This window comes from Anoplolepis gracilipes, chromosome 7 (genome assembly GCF_047496725.1).
Source record: "Anoplolepis gracilipes chromosome 7, ASM4749672v1, whole genome shotgun sequence".
In the NCBI taxonomy this organism is placed as follows: Eukaryota; Metazoa; Arthropoda; class Insecta; order Hymenoptera; family Formicidae; genus Anoplolepis; species Anoplolepis gracilipes.
Genome location: NC_132976.1, coordinates 1,612,000 through 1,632,740, shown reverse-complemented (window position 1 = coordinate 1,632,740; position 20,741 = coordinate 1,612,000). Strand labels below are relative to the sequence as shown.

Here is a 20,741-nt window from a genome sequence, read left to right as displayed (position 1 = left end):
TAATAAAAATTCCATGTATCGACAAATAATCTAAGGCTATTTAAGGGATAAAGATTAACGACAGTTAATTTATAAAGTTGTATTTTCCCAGCAACAGTAATTAATAACTTTACAATCGTTGCATTTTTTCTGTTTATGTTCATACCTATCAATTTTCTCGTATTCAGAAAATTGAAGCAAAGAATTTTGAAAGTGTTAATCGTCCTTAATTGTTAAACTGATATTTAATAACATGATTGATAAGTGTGCGTGGTAGGGAAAAAGATATATAGTGTTATGAAAATTATAATAAAAATGTAATAAAATATATAACGGAGCAATTCTACATGCTGACTCGATATAAATACATCATCACTGATTCTCTAGCATAATAAAAAATAGAAATGAAAAAAAGTATCTAAAATACATAGAATAACGTGATAAAAAAGTCTCCATGCCAACGCTGATTGTCCGCTTTCCTCTCAATAGTAATCAAATTCACATTGCTTTTGGGAAATGTCATATGTCTAAATTTTTTGTATACAGTGCAACTTTTTTTTCATTCTCTCTCTCTCTCGGTCCTTTTTCTACATTTAAATTATATAATCCGATCAAGCAGTCCCTTACGTGTTCGACTATGCAATCGCGCGAAACGTTCTTCTAATCTTCATACTTCTGTAAGTACAAGACGATTACAATTACATTAAATATATAGATATTTCCGACATAATTTTTTATATAATCTATAGGTTTCTCTAGCAGCTATTTGCCTCGAATTTAATACATCTATATCTTTGCGCGGATGTAGAGTGGATACTTGACATTAACAATATACTTTATATTACAAAAAAATTGTATAGAATGCTACAGATTATCAGATATATAAGGATATGTACGCACGCGCATAGTGTACATTCAACAAGCTAATTCAAAGTAAAATATATATGTGCATATCGCGCGTGTATGTATTGCACTTTGACAAAATTGAGATTTTACTGGATTGCATGTAACTTTTAAAGTCACATTTTTTTACCGCGCGCATTAAATTTATTCTCGATGTTATTCAACACTCAAAAAAATATTTTGCTAATGTAGATAGATTTCTAGATGTCTCAATTAAAATTTATCACTACTTTTTGTATCTGTTAGAATATTGTTTGTTACATATAGAATTTATAGCAGCAATATTCTAGCAATACCTCTAGAAAATTTAGATCTCAGTACCAAATATTAATCACAAATATAATTGTCCTTGACAATAGGCCTTAAAGATAGGCATCGCAGAAAAATTTTCCGCCTAAATTACACTAATAGTACAGATATAAATTCTGTCTCTGTCATTTAAATTGATTAAGTGCAAAATATACTCAGTATCACAGTATTTGCTAATAATTTATCTGTTTTAGTATTTTTTTACACCCAGAAAATTTTTGTTCAAGTTGCAAGATCATTTTTTTGAGTGAATTAGTTTTTAAAAAATTAATCTTCCAGTTTATTAAAAAAAAATGTGGCAAGTAGGTATTTCTAAAAAGAATTAGTCTCGGACGTCTAACGATTCAAAACCTAAAGCTGCAGGCCTCAACATTTAACTTCCGCATGCGTGGCTGAAAGGACAATAATTTGACATTTCACGTATTTTTTATTTCGAATTACAACTCCCAATTCGGAGTTTGTTAGAAAAAAAGGTAGAAAAATATCATTCCGCGTCGCGATTTGAAGGGGAACTGCTCGCGGGTGCGCGTCAGCGGCCGTTTTCTAGCTCGAGCGGCGGACCACGTGACCACGTGACCGCGAGAGCGCGGGCATCGCGCACGCGCGATGCGGTCGATATTATTGTGCGGACGGCCGCCGCCGCCGCCACCGCCGCTACCTCCACCGCTCGGCCGCTCAGCTGTTTCTGTTTACTAAACAAAGGAGCCAGTCCAACGCTGGATGGCGAACGGCGCGTTCGCGCGCGAACGTCACCCGTCCTCCACTCGAGGAATCGACGACGCACGTCCGAGTCCGCGCGACGCCGTGAAGCTGTTGACGCGAGGGAAAGAGCATCTCGCTCGCGAAGTCGCGAATGCGTAGGAGATAACCACCGCGCGCGCGTGTGTGCGTGCGCGCGAGAGAGCGCGTGCATGTGAGTGAGTGAGTGAGTGAGTGAGTGAGTGAGTGAGTGTGTATGTGTCCGTGGATGTGACGTTCTGAGCATCATCAAGGGTGACCTGCGAAGCAGTAAGTAGAGAATTATAAAGCCGACGCGGGCTCCAGGTCCCCACCTGATCCTTGACCCGATTTGACCCCTTTCGAGATTTTTACAATGTTTCTCGCGCGAAACGGGAACTCGCGTCCCGCGCCAATCGCGGAAGTCGTGACGCGACGGTCGCGCTCGTCACGCTCGTGTGACACGCACGCACGCACGCACGCAGCCACCGTGATTGCGTTACTACGCGTTTACATGCCCGCTGTTTAGACAGCTGGATTTTTCTGAAGAGAAAAAGAGAGAGAGAGAGAGAGAGAGAGAGAAAGCCTCGTTCCTGGATTCAAGTATGGACCTAATTGTCGATACCGCTCGACGGATAAGACTTCGAAGCCCGTTTTCTCGCGCTCGCACATCACCTTGGATAACCGTGCTTTCGTAGGAAGCTATTGGGTTTTGCTGATTACACATCCGTCGAGCGGTATCAACAATTAGATCTAATTGTAAGACGTCATCCGGAAGCGATGTAGAGTTCACCTTGCTCTACAGGGTGATTCAGTTAATGCCAGCAAATCTCATGTTTTTTTTTTTTTTTTTTTTTTCAGCGGAGTAACAATAAAACCATGAGAGAGTTGTGCGAAATCTATCAGTTATATAATTATTGTCACATATAAATATATATAGGAAAGGGATGTAAAGATTTTGAAATGTCAAAATGAGACGCAGAAGTAAAGCCTAATCATTTTTTTCGCGCGCGTAAAATTTGTATAATTACCTTTTCGTATATTCGAGTCATTTTTATGGAAAAATAAACAATACTTATTTTTCATCTACTTTCGAATTTTTATTCGTAATAATATGAAGCAAAATCTCCCCCGCTGCGGAATGTGAATGTTAGTTTTATTTAACAATTATTATTGTGTACGTGGTTGATTTTTTCATGTTTTCCATGGTTCATAGAATAATCATCCTGTTTTTATATAATGCAATGGGCTTGGCTACTGCCAGACTGCAAATCGATCGCGCTGTTTCCGGTGCAATGTAGGAACCGGCCTTCCGTTACTTTTCTTCATTAAATCGAGCATTATTTTCTGGCCACAGCTCCTTTTTATTTGAAGTTTCTCAAAACAAAATCGTCATAATTTTCGCAAAATTAATTTAGAGAGCTTTTAGAGAATTCATAAAGCGTTGGATTATTTAATTCATAAAAATCACTCGACAACAGATAAAACTTTACGAAATGTTACGTAACGTTTAAGTAAAGTAGAAAGTAGACGCCTACGGTGTCGCTGGAAAATATCGCGACGTTTTAATAGTTCATAACTCTGGCAATATGTTTCATAGATAACTCGCTTGTTGTCATTCTTTACTCGCGCCATTGCACTTTATCGCAACTTACGCAACTTTCAATGAACGTGCCTACTGGCAAAAGCGTCTCTAAATGCTCGATCATCGATTACGCAATCGAATTCCAACGTATCGCTGCTCCCCCGCAGCCATTTCATTGTCTAGCGAATTTTACGATTGCACTTTCACACAAGAGCATGTATTGTGCCCGCCTAATAACCTTGATAAGATCACAAGGTCGAGATAAGAAGAAGAATCACACACACACACACACACACTCGATTCTCATGTAATTCGAAGTATCATAAAGTTTTTAATTGGGAAAAAGAAATAATAGTACTACAAAAGAGTGTATGATGTTAACAATATGACGCGAAATGAATTACAAAGTGTATGAGCAAATCAAAGAAAAAAGAAAAGAATTTATTCAATTTTCTTTTTCTTAAAGATCATATGGATCTCTTATATTAATCAATAAGAAAATGTTTAAAATTTATTTTTTAACTTTTCTTGCACACGATTATTTTCTACAAATATCGAGGAACATATATAAATTGTTGTATATTTTTCAATCACTTTGAGACAACTAAAACTGCGAGGAGACATGACTCGTAAGTGATTAGACAGAGCAAAAAAGGGAAGGGATGAAGAATTAAAATCGATACGCAGTTTGTTTCTCTGATTAAAATTTTATCTTTAAAAAAGCGAGATAAAGTTGTTAAAGTGCGATAAAATGCAAATTATTTTGACATTTACAACGCAATCGATGGCTGATGATTTCGAAACGCGTAGTGAGCTTAAGACGTGCTGAAGATCTAATCGGTTTCGCGTTCCATTGACAGCTATCCTTTCATTTGTGATGATTTAATGCCTTTGTGCAACAAAGTCTATCCTCGCGGCGCGATTAAACGAGTTTCTCGCACATAATTTCAATCGATTTCAAGATATTATGTAAACGAGAGAGGAGAGTGTGCAAGAAGTATATATGCAGCATGAGAAGCACGTTTGGATGCCAGATACAAAGTTTACAAAGATGCATTCGATTGCTAAAAATATGTCGCAGTTGCATCAGTATATTGCGTTATCGATCGTCACGTAGAAATCAAGCAACTGCCTCGTAGATTTCTCGATGCGCGCTCATGTGAATCTCTGTAAAAATCCTTGCGTTCTCACTCAAGATATTTCTTTTCAAACATGATTCTGCCATCTTTTTTCTCAACCTCGCGTGTAAAAAGAAAATATAAATATTGCGAGAATTATTCTTCCCTCACGCACCAGATCGCAAGTTTGTAAGCGGAAATAATATTGTACCTACATGAGGATAAATTTTATAGCATCAATTTGTAAAAGTCAATTATAATATAATTGTCTGTAGAATGAAAATCTGTTGTTGAGAATCTTTCATAAATAATGCCTAATAATTTATGTATGTATCCGGGATGCGTTATCGAATCTGTTTGAACGCTAAACAAGGCAGGTGTAAATAAATTAGTGATTAAGCTTAATCAAAGTAATCAATCTCATTGGCGAACGCATTAAAAAAAATCTTACGCACTGATACGTTTTTATTTTTCGCTTACGGTGGCGTGACTTTGCAAGATTTTCCGCCGGATGAATATTTTCGCGAAACTTCCCGTTGCTCTCTTCAGGATAAAGAAAGTGTAATTTCATTTTAACTACTTGGGCATTCTACGGAAAGCGTTTGTTTACTACACCGCAAGATTGAGCGAATGTAAGGAGACTCAAAATCCGATGAAGGTAGATAAAAATAGAAAAGACATTTTTCTTATAGCCTGACCTATTGTTTGAGAATATTTCATCATTTTGACATAATTGACATAATTAATGCAGTAGATGTATCGCAAGCAAAGACAATGCCTGACCTTATTAAAATTATCGAAATCTTGAAAAATTATCCGATTTTATGTAACATCAAAATTTTTTGTCAATTTTCGAAAATTTTTGACATTTTCCTTATATTCTGAGCTATTGTTTGAGAATATTTCGTCATTTTGACATAATTGACATAATTAATGCAGTAGATGTATCGCAAGCAAAGACAATGCCTGACCTTATTAAAATTATCGAAATCTTGAAAAATTATCCGATTTTATGTAACTTCAAAATTTTTCGTCGACTTTCGAAAATTTTGGACGGTTTCGAACTATTTATTCGCGAAACTTTCATAACGTCTAGTAACTTTTGTAACGTAGTAATAAATCGCTGTTAAAACGCGCAGCTAGTTGTGTCTCGAAAGGGAAAGAGGCTTACCACAATATATATAGTTATAGTATTCTAATGAATAGCCTATTTAGTGCACACACGTGTTTCAAAGCTACTGCGCAGCGCGTTTCAGCGGCGAATAAATATTTTCTATTAAACTTAGAGAATTTACAAACAAAAGGATTTCATTTTTCAGTTAAATTGATTTCGTAGTTTTACTTCATATTTCAATTTTAATTTAAGGGAAAGTATATAATATTATAAATTTCAAAGTCACGCTAATTACATCGAGTCATAATCATCAGACCTTCTCTAAAAAAAAAAAAAAAAAAAATAAAAAAAAACGGAATTTTAAACTTATCGAGAGATCTGACTATGAAAAATTGCGCAGTAGCTGTTTGACATGTCTGTATATTTCTCCTCTCTCGTCGGTACCCGCTTTCTCACACACATCAATTTAATTGCCATGCGCCGATGCGAAACGTGTTTTTAGGAGTCAAGTGACGGACAAAGAGAAAAAGAGAGAGAGAGAGAGAGTACATTATCTGATCGTATAAACATATTCCAGGGTATTTCCAGTAGCGTGTTTGTAAGAGATAAACGGAATGGAGGGCATTGCTTATCGGTTGTCGCCTCTCGATATATTGTTGATTGAATTTTATTTCCATTATGCTTGTAAAATTATGCAAAAAAATCAATATTTCAATCAGTCTGCATAAGCTTCTTCTATAAAAAAAATTATCCCATGATAATTGAGTATGCTAATAAATTTCCAAAGCTTGCATTCTATTTTTTATATTTAAAAATTAAATCTTTAGCTCCTTAGAACACATTCTATTATCTTCGCGTCATCCGCATCATTCATAACTTCATTCAAAAGTGTTTCTACCTCCACGAAACTGAGCGCGTTGAATATATTGTTTTGCATGAATCGCAATTACACAAATCTCGTGAAAGGTGTCCCGCCGATCGAATAGCGCAGCCAACGATAACGACTGTACGTAACAAGGATGTAGACGAGAGGCGGCGGGAGAAATATATACACTGATAGATGTATAGACGATATATACGTCGCACACAATGTCGTCGCGCGAGCAACCTTGAACAAAGTGAGTAATATTCCGTCGACAGACGGTGCGAAGCCGCCGCGGCTGCATTTGCGCAGCGCGAACTTTCCTCAATGTTACTTCATCGGGTTTTACACGTGAGACGGAAAAGCGAGGCGTCCGTCCGTCGTCTCGCTCCGATGCGCGTTCGGCGCATTTTGGTTTCTCCCTCGTGTTGTTTTTTTTTTTTTTTTTCTATTCTTTTCTGCGGTCGGTGAAAGGCAATTGTGCACTACGACGTAAGGAAAGCTCCAATCTTGCCTAATCCGTCGTTTCCTACTTTTATTTCCGCGACTCGCGAGGGACAAAGGAAAAGGTGAGAAAAGAAGAGGCGACGCGCAATGTTTATCACGTTTTTCGAAGCTCTGTAAGTGATAGGTAGATCGTCATTCTTCTCTCTCTCTCTCTCTCTTTCTCCTTTGTTTTTTAAGCAGATCTCTTTTTACCAAACGCGAACGTGATTGCAGGTTTATTTTGCTGCGACTTGCAACACAGTGTGCTTTGTTCATTATATATAAAATGATTTAAACAATACGGCGAGGTTGATAGAATTTTCCGCGGTGGATCAAAGTGTAAAATTTAAACGCGAAAAATACGCCGATAAAATTTACCGATGCCCTTTTTCATGGTTTAACCTCGGTTCCACTTTTAAATTTTGAAGACTTATCGCCGGGACGCTCATTAAATGCACTCGTTAAATGCGCACTTGAATTTATCGTTTCTTGTTGGCGCTTGTTCTCCGACCTTGAGATTTCTGGTCTGTAGAAGCGCGAAAGAAATTGAAGGCTAAATCAGCTTGAACACCCTCCACCAGACAGTTTTACAATTAACGAAACATAGATGAAGCTAAAATACTTTTGTAAAATATATGAAAAAAAAAGTAAATTAAAAATGTTGCAAATGTCATGACGATAAGAAATAATAAACGATAAAGTGTTGAAATTCACGTGTACATTATCTATAAAAAAAAAAAAAAAAGAAAAAAAATTAGCGCATGTTCACTTTCTTACAAAATTTGAAAACCAATTCATATAACAATTGTCAAGTGATCATATTCGAGAATAGATTTTGTTCGAATTGTCATATTTTTCCCGAAGAGCAAATAAGATACCTTTGAGGATTATAAAGACGGATTTTTCAACGAGAAATAGGAAGGTCGGCCGCGTCTTTTCCGACGCTCGAGCGTCGTATAAACGGCAACATGACTGACCCACTGCGCCGCCAATTCTATCTGACATTTCGTAATCGTCATCATTGTCGTATATTTAGCATTACGTTACGCGTAGCCGCGCGGGAGAACGGGATGCATGGCTCGCTTTAATGCCGTTCAAGCTCGCGACTCAGCTGATTGCCAGCTGTAATCCGTCTGTATCCTTGCTAATATCTCCTTGTCATGTTTTTTCCCCCTTTTTTTTTGCACGAGCAACAATACAATAAAATTGCTAACTTTGAGAGGCTGATAGATTAACTTGGAGTTGGTTTTTTCACACACATACGGTATAATATACAATAAAATAATTCTTAATAACGTCACGGAGAAAGGCAAAGGAAACCGTAAAATAAAAATTCAAATTTATTTTTTTAATAAAAAAATATTTGTTTGAACGTTTCGGTCCATCTTCAGCAATACAACGAAGAATATATAATCAGTTTGATTGTATATTCTTACGTTGAAAATAATATAATATAATAATTTAAAATAATATAATAATATAATAATTTGATTATATATTCTTAAGTTGTATTGCTGAAGACAGATCAAAACGTTTAAATAAATGTGTTTTTTTTATTAAAAGAAAAATGGCTCCTATTGCCTTTCTTCGTGACGTAATTAATTTTATTTAAGAGTCTTATAAATTATTATTTTTAAGTAATTTTTATTATATGCAAAATGTCCTTATTTCGTATTTATATTCTATTGCCATTTATACGTGATATTTGATTATTTAATTAATTTTTACAACATATATTTCTGGATCTTTTATCTCTCTCGAAGCAACAAATTTCGCTTTCAGAGGTCGTAATGTGAAATATAAATAATCTTTTATCATACAAATCGAAACATATCTGCAACCAGCGTGAAATTATATAGAGAGTGAATCTTGGCTTTTACAATTGTATTACGGTTTCCATAATTTGTAAAAAACTACGTCTAAATCCACGGCTTCTCACTCTTGCTTTTCTCTATTTTATTACCAACCGCGGATGTATTGTATGTCTAATTTAAAAATGGTATGATTTCGCAAGCGAAATTGAAACCGAAATTGCGTTCCGCCTAAGAAATATACATAATTATATTGTCGTGTAAATTTATACGTGAAAATAATGAATGTGTAAATACACGCGGTTCTTTCTTTCGTTTAACTAAAAAGTAATTGCAAAATTCAGTAAAAAGAAAAAAAAAAAAAAAAAAAAAAGATGTCACACCTCGTATTTTTCATCGACTAATTTTCTCTGTTTATTTTCCCATCACTGGGTAAAAAAAAATCCGTCTATCGCATTCGTATATATATATATATACATATATGTTATTCCCATTTCTCGCATAAATTCGTCTCGCGAAAGAAGACGAAGATCTAGAACACAATTCCTAGATGCAGTGTCCACTGACCGTGCCCGGACTTTCCCGGACTATCGTGGACTATGTCGAGATGAAGCAACACGCGCCTCCGACTTTAACGTGACGGGCAATGCGGTGCACGGTTTTGCGGCTAGGCCTCTCGCTCGTAGAGCGGAGAAAGTTAATTTCGCATGGCCGTTGAACCGATATCGCCGCTATTACGTAGGAGAGTGGAGCGCGCGCGGACGCTCTTAGAGATCGCGATTTATAACACTTACTTCTGGGCCGTTGCTGTTGGTCGATTGACGAGTGCCGCTGGACTCGCCTGATCGAAACCAGAGCATCCCGAATTAACTCTCCGCGCGATCTGTCATGTATGATGTCTTGACGTCTCGTTGATTTTCTTCCTTGGTGAATTTTGCGAGCAGTCGCGCACCAAATGTTTCTCCCTTCTAATTTCCCTTTCGTTTCTAATAACGCCTAAAACAATGCTATTTTCTCTTTTGAGGATGTCCTGGTTCTTGTCTCGGCTTTTTCTTCTTCTTGTTAAATATATACGACTTTATACTTTCTTTTTCTTCAATAACAAAATTTAATCGCGCGAGCTCAAGCGCGAATAGAACCTTTTAGAAAAATTGCGAGAGTTAAAGAAAAAAAGAAGAAAAAATTGAGGGAAATAATTTATTCAGTCTCATCACATATCGCTATTTCTCTGTCACGATTGAATATTTATAGAGCGTGAAATTTGCATCGCGATTATGCGGGACTTGTTCTTCATACCGTATTTTTCATAACGCACAGGCGTAGAACAATATGTAAATGTAAATTAATATGATAGAACGATGCGATGTAATCGAAATGGCCTTCTTACGTAAAGGCAAGTGCAATTTTACAGCAAAAGCGCGAATGGCCTTTTACCTGCTGCTTACACTTACATGTCGTCCGATCGACGTAACACAGTCTTCCATCTTTTGCAAGCGAACTTAGAGAATCCTTAAAGTTCCTGATGTATGCTAATTTTGCATCGTATAAATTTTATCGGTCTTACGATTTCGTAGAATGTGTAAAGTACTAAATGTCAAGGAAAGTAATGGAAAGTGTTCTTTTCCTTCTGTCACGATCAGAACGATTTAAGATGTCTCGATATGCCGAAAATATGCTCGAAACTGTGTCGGACGCTACACTTTCGCGAATTCATACAAACGCAACAGTCTCACTCTCTTCGGTCTAATAAATAATGCAATTGTGGGCATTAAAGTCAGGTGCGTATCGTGTTGTGCGACACGTGGAAGGTGGTTGAATTGCGGTCGTCATGCATAGTGAAGACATGTTAAATGACTGAGTGGGCCGTATATAATACGCGTAGAAAGAAATTTATCGTTGATTGAAGATGTAGTAATCCAGCTACGTATTAATCATGCCGTATAATAGATTTAAAAGCTCCTCTAAACTCTCTGCCGTTGCTGTGCTCGAGAAATCGTTGAAAAGTCATTGAGAATTTTTCTTACAATATATGACATTAATCGAATTAATGACTTGAAGACTTAAACTTAAATTCAAAAACAAAGGCAATATTCAATAATTTAATATTATTAAAATAAGATTGATTTAAAATTAAATAACAATTATGAGTTAGATTGTGTTTTATTATTTGAAATAAATAAATAAATATATATATATATATATATATATATATATATATATATAATGATAATATAATGTAATATAATAATAACGAAGTTTAATTAAATTTTATTTTTCTCGATATGATTAATATTGTACAATATATAAGATAGGATACAGTTTAAAATATGATTTCTTCGCGAATAGAAACCTTCGGTATCCATTGGTTTTGTATTAAAAAACAATTAAAAGTGTCCATGATAGATTCTTAAAATCTTTATCCGATCAGTCTCAATCTTTTAAAGGGATCCCAAAATAAGTGGGCATTTTATTTGTATGATTCTTAAGTCTCTTTCTCTTTCGCATACTTTATCTTCGAATTTTATTAAAATATTTATTTTCTTTATATTTTCTTTTCTCTATATTTGTGCAACGATACTCGTCAATTTTTCCTCTTTTATCGGGAATGATTTTTGTCATTCAGCGTGTCTCTCTGAGCGAACGATAGATAAAATAGGCTCAGATTCATTCCGAGTACTCTCGGCGCGTGGGCGGGCGCAATCACGAGGAATCGTTTTGTGTCGACTACCCGGAGAACGAGTACCGGTTCTCAGTCGCTGCGCAAAAAGACAATGGCGTGACCTTAGCGGATATGGTGAGACCAGATTCTAACATGTCTCGAGGATGACCGGCTCCAAGGTTTTTCCTTCTCCCTTCTTTTTTCTTCCCTCTTCCCTCTTTCCTGTTCCCGCGGTATCGCTTTGTGTTATTGCAAATTCACTCGTATTTGTATTTTAATTCAGTGAAATATAATTTATTTTCAAACAACTGAAATCTCTCTCAGTTTTATCTTTTCTCCTTTAAATAGTAACTGCAATAATATACTTGATATTTATTATATCGCTGCTACAATAAAAAAATAAATAAATAAGATAATAAGATAAAAAAATAAATAAAAAAAATAATAAAGAAAAAAAAATAAATAAAATAAATAAGATAAAAAAATAAGCATATTTTTTCATTTTTCTCAGAATGCTGTAAAAATGCCGTCGTTGCTGGAAGCGCTGGAGCTCAAGTATGGCAGCTCGACGACAGACTGTTCGTTGACGGACGACGAAGCAGAATCTGGCTCGCCCAAGGCGGCTCTATCAGTGAGCATCTTCATCCCCAAAAAGTCGCCACGGCATACGGTGCCGGCGTTGCTGGTACTCCAGGATTGCGACATTGAATCGGCGGGCAATGATGCCGAAAAGCTACGTAGCAAGTGCAAAAATGTCGAGGAACTCGATCTGGCGCAGAACAAGCTGTCACAGTGGACGGAGGTGTTCGGCATTCTCCAGCACATGCCCAAGATCAAGTTTGTCAATCTCAGTTTCAACTGCCTCGCGGAAGTGTTGGATGTCAAGCACGGTAACTACGATCTTCTGAGGAATCTTGTGCTCAACGGCACTAGGGTATCCTGGTCGACGGTGCAGGGATTGGTGCGGCTCCTACGGAATCTCGAGGAGCTCCATTTGTCGTTGAACGAGTACAAAACCGTAGACCTCGATTACCAGAAGCCGGAGAATGTAAACCCGGCGCTGAAGAAGTTGCACTTTACTGGCAACCCGGTGGAGATTTGGAACGAGATCTGCAAGTTGGGGTAAGTTTCTATTTACGACAGCGTTTTCCTTATGCTAATACAGCCAAGAGAAAATGATCCACGAGATATATACGGAATAAAATTACGCTGTAAAAATTATTTTTCGAAGATACAAAGTACAATTAATTTGTCGTTTCGAGATATTCAAATAGGGTAAACTCGGGTAAAGATGGCCATAGTTTTTTACAATCCAAAAAACATACTTTTATTTTTGTTATTTTTTAATACTGCTTGGCTTATTATCTTCACTGAAGCTTAAATTACGTAATATTATCGAAATTAAAAGGAAAATATCTAATAGAAATTTTATATTATCAAAATAATACAACATAAGCATTGGCCATCTTATCCAACTTTTAAGGAAAAGATGGCCATAATATTTATAAAAAAATAGTAAAAACGAAAATAAAAATCGCTATGTAGCGATTATTGAAAAAATTACAGCCTATGGCCATCATACCCTAGTTTACCCTATAATAAAATTTTAATTGTCACGTGTTCTTTTTGTTAGATATCTATTTCCAAATCTGAAGAGTCTTGTCCTCGCCGAGTGTCCAATCAGATCGCTGGCTCTCGAGGAAAATCGGAATTTGTTGCCCGAGAATGATCGACGAGCGAAGGAAGAGGACCACGGACAGGACACCGAGAACATGAATCATTTAGACGCAGACGAGCACACATCGTCGACAGACGAGAAAGGAAATAGGATATTCGAGAATAAAGTCAACTATGACAGATCCGAATCGGAGACGGAGTCCAACGGAACGACCATTAGGTCGCCCCACGATCCCTTCAGGATGCTGAGGTTCTTGAACGTGAACGGTACTCTGTTATCGACCTGGGACGAGGTCGAGAGGCTCGCCAGGTTTCCCGCGCTCAAGTCGCTTAGAATTCAAGGATGTCCACTTTTCGAGGTGAGCGACTCTTCCTCTTCCGACGATCAAAGATTGGCAAGTCTCTACATCCGCCGTCTAGAAAATGTTTCGATTGATGTTTCGATGTCACGTTTCGCTCGTCGATTAAAGACCGGATGCGATTTCACTTCTGTGACGCACAATTCTTTTTAAAATGAATATTACTTGTAATATAATTTAAAATAAATTATCTAAATCTTGGCGTGTTATATATAAAAAAAATAAAATCAATTTTCGAGGAGGCAGAAATCAATTCTAACAAAAGATAATTGTAATACACGCGATAGTTTAAGCTTTTAACCGTCACGTACTTATAACTGAAGGTGAAGTTATGTTCTTTGAAGTAACGCAAAGCAAATTTATCCCATCAACTATTAGGAAGCATATGCGTTACGAAATATGATACGGTGCGGAAATTATTTGAAGCATAGGGTTATTTTCACCCTCTCAAAGTGCGTCTTTCAACATGTTCAATCTGAGCGCGCTCGACGATAGACAGATTAGAGACACGTGTCTAATCTCTGACATCATCGAATACGACAGTTGTTTGCGACTATGTGAGAAATATGCGTGTCCTAGTAAGCTCGAAGAGATCTTTCCGCATGAATATAGAGCAATTGAATCTTGGCACCTGTTCAAGTAGGCTTATAGATTAATGTAACGTTTTAAAAGCAAATTTTCGGAATTGATAGATCCTACAAACGCATCTTGTGCTTTCAAATATTGTGTAAATTAAGAGAATATGCGAGAGATACTCGCACCTTTGTAAAACGCAGAAGTCTCGTTTTACACGTCAGAATTAGAATAAAATGGTTCAACACGCATGACATTGCTAATTAAAACGACACGTGTGTGTAACATGGTAACCTTCGGTTCAATGAACAACCAGTTTTATTACGGAATGTGGTTTCTATTCTTTAAGTTATCGATGTCTATAATTGCGGTCGCTATATATTACGAGAGTATAGCTCTTTGACATTACTTACAATTCATCTAAAATGCAATTCATATTTTTGATAATGTTATTTCAATCATTATTTCAGAGATATACATATATTTTTTCATTATTCATTTTTCTAATTTTTTAATTAGTACTTTTTAAATCATTTTATTATCACTTCTATCATTAATTTATTATTTTTTATAGATCCGTCCATTCTCAGAGCACAGCTAATAATAATGGCAAAATATTTAGGATATTTATACAATCTTTCTGAAAATACGTATATTTATAAAACTTAAATTCTTTTTATTATGTAATATATGTATTTATTTTACAGCAATTGATGTGTATGAATTTTGATTCACTAATTTATATATTTTTATTTAACAGAGCCCTCGCGAGTACACAGAACACGAGAGGCGGCAGCTACTAATAGCTCGGCTACCAAACGTCGAGACTTTGAACGGCGGCGGCGTGATATCGTCCCAGGAACGCGAGGATGCCGAGAGAGCTTTTATACGTTATTACATGGACAAGCCGGAAGCCGATCGGCCTGAAAGGTGAGTTTCGAAAGTGTCGTTTCTCTCTTAATGAGCAAGGCAATCGCTCCGAATGAATTTTCTGCACGCTACAATTCTACTACTCCCGCGAATCGTTGCGGTTCTAACTTTACTCGAGCCTATTAGAGTATTCTCGTTTCACGGCCGCCGCTTCTTTCCGCCGGAGACGCTCCAACTTGACCCGCTTCTTCAATTTTCAGATATTCCGAGCTCGTGGCTATTCACGGAAAGCTGGACCCCTTGGTGAACGTGGATCTGACACCGGAGAAGAGGGTCAAGGTCACGTTCACTTACGGAGATCTCGTCGAGGTATTTAATTTCGCGTCAACTTTCGTTACACTTTAAATAGGCGTGTCGTATTAAAAAACGAAATTTGTGACTTGGAAATTAATTTGGTTTTTTTTTTTTTTTTTTTTTTTTTTTGTAATCTAGTCTGGGAAGTGTTCTTAATACACAATTAAATGCGAAGATTGTATTTTTTATTCGCATAAAAAAATTCTGTCTCAGACAATAATATATGTTTAATTACACACGATTTTATCCTTTAGGTACGGTCAGTGGATGTATATAGAACAGTTTTCGAATTAAAAACCAAATTGGAAAGTATGGTGAAAATTCCTGCCAACAGAATGAGACTCTTCTACGTTGATCAGGTAAGCCGTTCCGCCCTGTATTAATTAAACGATTTTAATATCATTTTCGCAGAACGTTTGGTTCCTTGACCGTTCCTTTGAGAAACCCGAAGTCGCAATTTAAATTGTCCCTTAAACTGTCCTTCCGTACGATTTCTTTATCCTGGAGACCGTCGCTTAAAATTTCTAACTTCCTGTGAAAAATATTTCCCGAAATATTAGTAACAAGGTATGGAAAGAATTTTTTAGTGTGTTCTTTGTGAAATTTTGCCAATGTTTATCTTATCACTTACACTAAAATCGCGAATAGATAAGTTACCACATATTTCGAAGATAATGAAATAAATCTCGACATTTTAGGTAATGAAAGCGCAATACGGACCGGAAGAAATGCTGTATCCGAACAAACAGCTCTATCGATATAACATTCGAAACGGCGACGAGATCATCATCGACAGCAAACTGAATCGATTCGCGTCAACGTCTTCGGCTACATCTTCCATTCGTTCCTGAAGAGGATTGACACGCGAATCGAGCGGTATTGAAGAAATCCGATAGCTCTACGAGTTCTTTGATCTCTTACTTATTACTTCGCGATGTGATTCGTTTGCTGCTAAATTGTAATAATCCTATCGATACTGATCGATAGAGAAACATCGGTGTTCCGCCTTTATTAACGTTGCAAATCTGATAACTGAAAATTGTTACAATCGGCGAAAGGCGATTCGGAAACGTTCCCTTGCATGGAAGTATATGTATGTGAACTACTAACAGTTTAAAAGAATTGCAAATGTTCGATGTTGTATTATACTGAAAATATTTCGGAAAAATAATAACTGACATACAATAATCATAAATTGGCTAATTAATATCGAGTAAAATTTTTAGGACACAAAAAGTACACTTTACCGAAGATTATTGTCGCGATCGAGGCACTTTGATCGTAAAGTTGTCTTTAACACTGTTATAGATAATTATTTATATGTATGAGAAACTCATCCATCGTCTCGACGTATAAACTTAACCGCTACTAACGAGTCTGGCGCATAATTATAGAGAATAATTGTTTCCAGTGTATACATGTACACTTAGATAAAGTAGGTGGTTGTCGATTTGTAAGTTTTTTCTTTAATGTAGAACATAATTATCTCGTCTGTTTTAGGCGACAAAATGTAATGGGAAAGGATTGTACATAGCCAATATTTCAATTTCCAGCCAAATTCGATGTAGCTACGATACGCGAGCTTCAGGAGAATTTATCTTCTTATTTATCGATGCTCGACTTAGGGGAAGATAGGGATTCATGTAGAGAAAAATAATTCACATTGATTATGTGACGTAAAACTTAAGATAATGCCAACACAACTGTGACGAGGCGCGTTGCTATTGACGAAGAGAATGAAATATTTTTGTAGATCATGGTCACAGTTTAGCTTTAAAGAAATACTTCGTTCATGACGAACGCGTTTTGTTGCTCTTTGTCAAGCATCGGGTAATGATAAGTAAAAGTGTTTAAACGCCACTCGCAGCTGTCATTTCCGTCGCGCACGCATTTTTATAAACACGAAGAATGCGTGCGAATCTTTTGCGAGGGTCACTTGTGCGTAGATGTAACATGCAAAGAAAATTTCGTGTTTAAGAGTAGAATGTTATCGCTGGTTCGCAAGTGTCACGCACTTATACTGTCATCTTGACTTTTATGATCTCTGTACTTTCTCTCAAAATGATATATTTACATAAAAATCTCTTATCTCAATTCTGCGCGAAATTAAAACAGCACAAGTGTTATCAGTCTGTAAATTCTTCTCGTCCTGTTTAGATGGTTTTAAAATTAGGATATTGCATCGTTGAATTTAAACGCGAAGGGAAATTTGCGTAAAGTTAAAACTGCGTTACGCTATCTATAATCTATTCTTGGTATCTGTACTTAAGTACAAATTAAATATCTTCGAATAATGTGTCTTTTTTTAATTCCAGGGTATTGAACTATAACAGTAAATTGTACATTATTGCTTCGTCACAAAATGAACAAACGGATATATAATATATATTGACAACTATAATATAATCACAGCGTAAATTTCCAATGTGATTTTATAAACAAAAATTGCATACACCTGTATAATTTAGAATTGTAATTATCTCAATTTTCAAAAGTATTTAGCTTTTTTCTCTTAAATGCCAAATATATCCTCGTTGCATTTATGGCTTATCCCGATTTAGGGCACAAGCGAGCTTGCGAAAAGAGAGTTATTAGAACGTTGCGTTGCTTTGTTCTTTGAATCTGCTGGCACCGCGCAAAATGTTCAGCTACAAGCTTTAGAGAAGGAAAACTGTTAGTGTATCGTGTTTCGGTCTTCTTTGACTCACAAGCAACGAAGCTTGAAGAGTCATTTATGCCTGCCTTTTACGCGTATTAGTGTAACTCTGATACTTCTAACACTGCCCTGTGAACATTATAAAGCGTACTTTGGGACGTGTGGCAAGGCTCTCCAAACATAAAGAGAAACACTAATCGAATTCTCTTGTAGCTAATAAAAGAATCGTACAGTTTATCAATAATAATAATAATAATAATCTTCGGCCAACGATTAAAGGAATATTCGTAAAACAAATTTTACTACTATATTATTATACAAATTTGATACTCTTCTAGTTTAGTATCAATTATTAAGAAGCTAAAGGTAATTTCGCTAAATGTGTTTGGTAACGAAAGAAAATAGAAATAATTTTGTTCGTGATATCTAGAATCCATTAACAGACACGATTGTGGATTTCTTACAACTACGAACGGAATCTACTCGAGAAATTCGACTAGACGTTTCTCGGAGATGGAAAGAGCACCGCGATAGCCAGGAAGACGTTAATTATCGGATTCCAATGCCATTCGTATTCTGCCTTCGCGATACAGCGCACAACTGACGCGAGTCATTTAACAAGAGGCGAAGAGCGGAAACGAAAATCAATCACAAAGGAAGAATGGTAGAACTGGTATTGGAATCCCATGCTGCATGTGTCTAGTCTCGAAAAAAGGAACTCTGCATTATTCTCATTTTATATAATACAATCCTTTTTTTGTGCTGGCGCAAATGTACGTACTAACGAAATAAATCGTTTATATGACAAATGGTTTTTTTTCTCATCCTTTTCTCGGTAAACTTCAATAGTCGTGATTAAACGACAATCAAAGAGCGAATTAACATCCATCATTAATTATAAATCTATATAGTTTTAGTTTATTTTGTAGTATCTGAACATTTTTTTTTTTTTTGGATTTGAACAATTTTTATGGATAAAAACTATACGCTTATATTATGCATATATTAATATAATACATAAAATAAAAAAGCGATTGTAAATCTAAACTCATAAAAATTCCGACTATTATCCCATTATTCATTCAAACTGAAATAATCGGATACCAGTTGCAAATAAAGCCTACGAATAAAGAAATGGGACGGCGGCAGTTAATCTATAATACATGTGTTTTATTCACAACCGTTACCATAAACGAGCCGGATGATAATTTTACATGTATTTAAACCCTACGATCTATCACAATGTATTTTCTCTGTCTTTTCTTCCTTTTCGCGGATGTATAGAAATATATCTGACTAAATGTGTGCTAAAGCTACTTAAAATTAATTGCGTCTCAGACGCAACGCCACAGACATTTATACATAAAACGTTACAACAATACATATGTACATAGGTATAAGTTAGATTTGTAATGGAAAACAACGGAATCAATATTCCTGCTGGATATGTCATGAAGGCATAAAGCTAGATCTACGTACGATTTGGTCCGATCTTCCGTAAATCCGATTTTCAAAAATATTTAAACAATCCGTTAATATGGCTGAGCTAATCACCCCATAATCATAATGCAATTTTAAAGTGAAACTGTAGAAGACATCGGTATTCAATTCAAGATTAAAAAAACATGGGTAAGTACAATATTGTACATACTGATTCCAATTCGCATATGTGTGTATGATTGGAAGTATATTGTACTATAATATATTATAATTGTACTCCTAAGAATATTATATTCTCTTTTCTTCTCTCTTTCTCTCTCTCTCTCTCTCTCTCTCTCTCTCTCTCTCTCTCTCTCTCTCTCTTTCTTTCAATATCCTTATTAAATTATTTCTTTCCGTTTTAATGTAGCGAAAATTCTAGCTATGGACTAATATAGTCTTATTTGTACTCTTACTTTTCTAGATAGAATAGAGAGGAGAGCGTTATTGAATTGATTTAATAATATAAAGTACATCAATTTTTATTTATTGCACTATGTATCGTTAATGGAAATATTTGAGAGGAATAATTGCGTCACTTCCCTCTTAAGCTTGCGATCGACTTTGCCCATCGCATGCGTCGTAGAAAAATATAGGGACGATGGGGAAGTGACGTAAATCAACGTTTGCGTGAAACGACAGGCGAGAGCGGATACGTGTCGTCTCGCAAATTTTTTTGATCTACAATTCTTTACGTCGTACACAATGGTAACGTTCAAGGTAGCTTACCCTCCCTGATGCAGCCCATTGAGACTAATTAGAACTTAACGATTCTCGCAGACAAGCGCCTCAACATACTCGACAAAACTTTTCGCGCGATAACCAGAATACACACGGACTAGTGCAAGTATTACTGCTCGAGCAAAGAGATTTGCTCGTGCGCTTCACCGTCAGAAATGCTGAACGTTTCAATTCTCCTGCCGGGATGGGTTATCTTCTTTTGTCATAGTTTCGTATGCTTTACACTGTCCGTCCAGTAATTCTGTATTGTCATCGCTTCCAGCGAATTTAGGAACGAATCGTTATCCAAACTGTACATTTCTTCCGAGTTATCCTGTAAAAATAAAAGGTATCTTTTTCAACAGACTTGAAAATTGTACTACTTATCTACTAAAATCATGACGTTTAAAATATATATTCGTAAAGCTTATTTAAAGTATAACACGTGCGTTTCAATTAATTATTTTCACTAGACGTATTAGAAGAATTTTATTTATATTTATAATTATA

The 20,741-nt window shown here is 36.1% G+C and overlaps 2 protein-coding genes across 7 annotated transcripts in view; one reads left to right on the top strand and one right to left on the bottom strand.

Annotated features, from left to right (window-relative positions):
* Positions 1–1,881: 1,881 nt before the first annotated feature.
* Mlt (tubulin folding cofactor E like protein mlt) lies at positions 1,882–18,841 on the top strand. 5 transcript variants are annotated; one of them, XM_072896822.1, is made up of 7 exons: positions 1,882–2,199; positions 12,055–12,665; positions 13,177–13,579; positions 14,913–15,082; positions 15,283–15,391; positions 15,631–15,735; positions 16,075–18,841. In XM_072896822.1, the coding sequence occupies exons 2-7, from the start codon at positions 12,067–12,069 to the stop codon at positions 16,225–16,227; spliced, it is 1,539 nt and encodes a 512-aa protein (XP_072752923.1). In that variant the 5' UTR covers positions 1,882–2,199; positions 12,055–12,066; the 3' UTR covers positions 16,228–18,841. The 5 variants fall into 5 exon arrangements, with proteins under 5 accessions (XP_072752923.1, XP_072752920.1, XP_072752925.1 ...); XM_072896819.1 differs by lacking the exon at positions 1,882–2,199 and adding an exon at positions 2,489–5,269; XM_072896824.1 differs by lacking the exon at positions 1,882–2,199 and adding an exon at positions 6,061–7,156.
* LOC140668139 (uncharacterized) overlaps positions 16,534–20,741 on the bottom strand; it is a 28,219-nt gene continuing 24,011 nt past the window's right edge. For both annotated transcript variants that reach the window (XM_072896828.1, XM_072896829.1), the window contains exon 6: positions 16,534–20,565. In XM_072896828.1, the coding sequence (XP_072752929.1) occupies positions 20,455–20,565 (111 nt within the window). In that variant the 3' untranslated portion in view covers positions 16,534–20,454. The remainder of the gene's footprint in view (positions 20,566–20,741) is intronic.

Bases quoted from the DNA above. Each gene is read 5' to 3' on its own strand.
- Mlt (XM_072896819.1), top strand. The intron at 13,580-14,912 runs GTGAGCGACTCT...TTTATTTAACAG, and splicing joins AAGGATGTCCACTTTTCGAG to AGCCCTCGCGAGTACACAGA. The intron at 15,083-15,282 runs GTGAGTTTCGAA...TTCAATTTTCAG, and splicing joins GAAGCCGATCGGCCTGAAAG to ATATTCCGAGCTCGTGGCTA.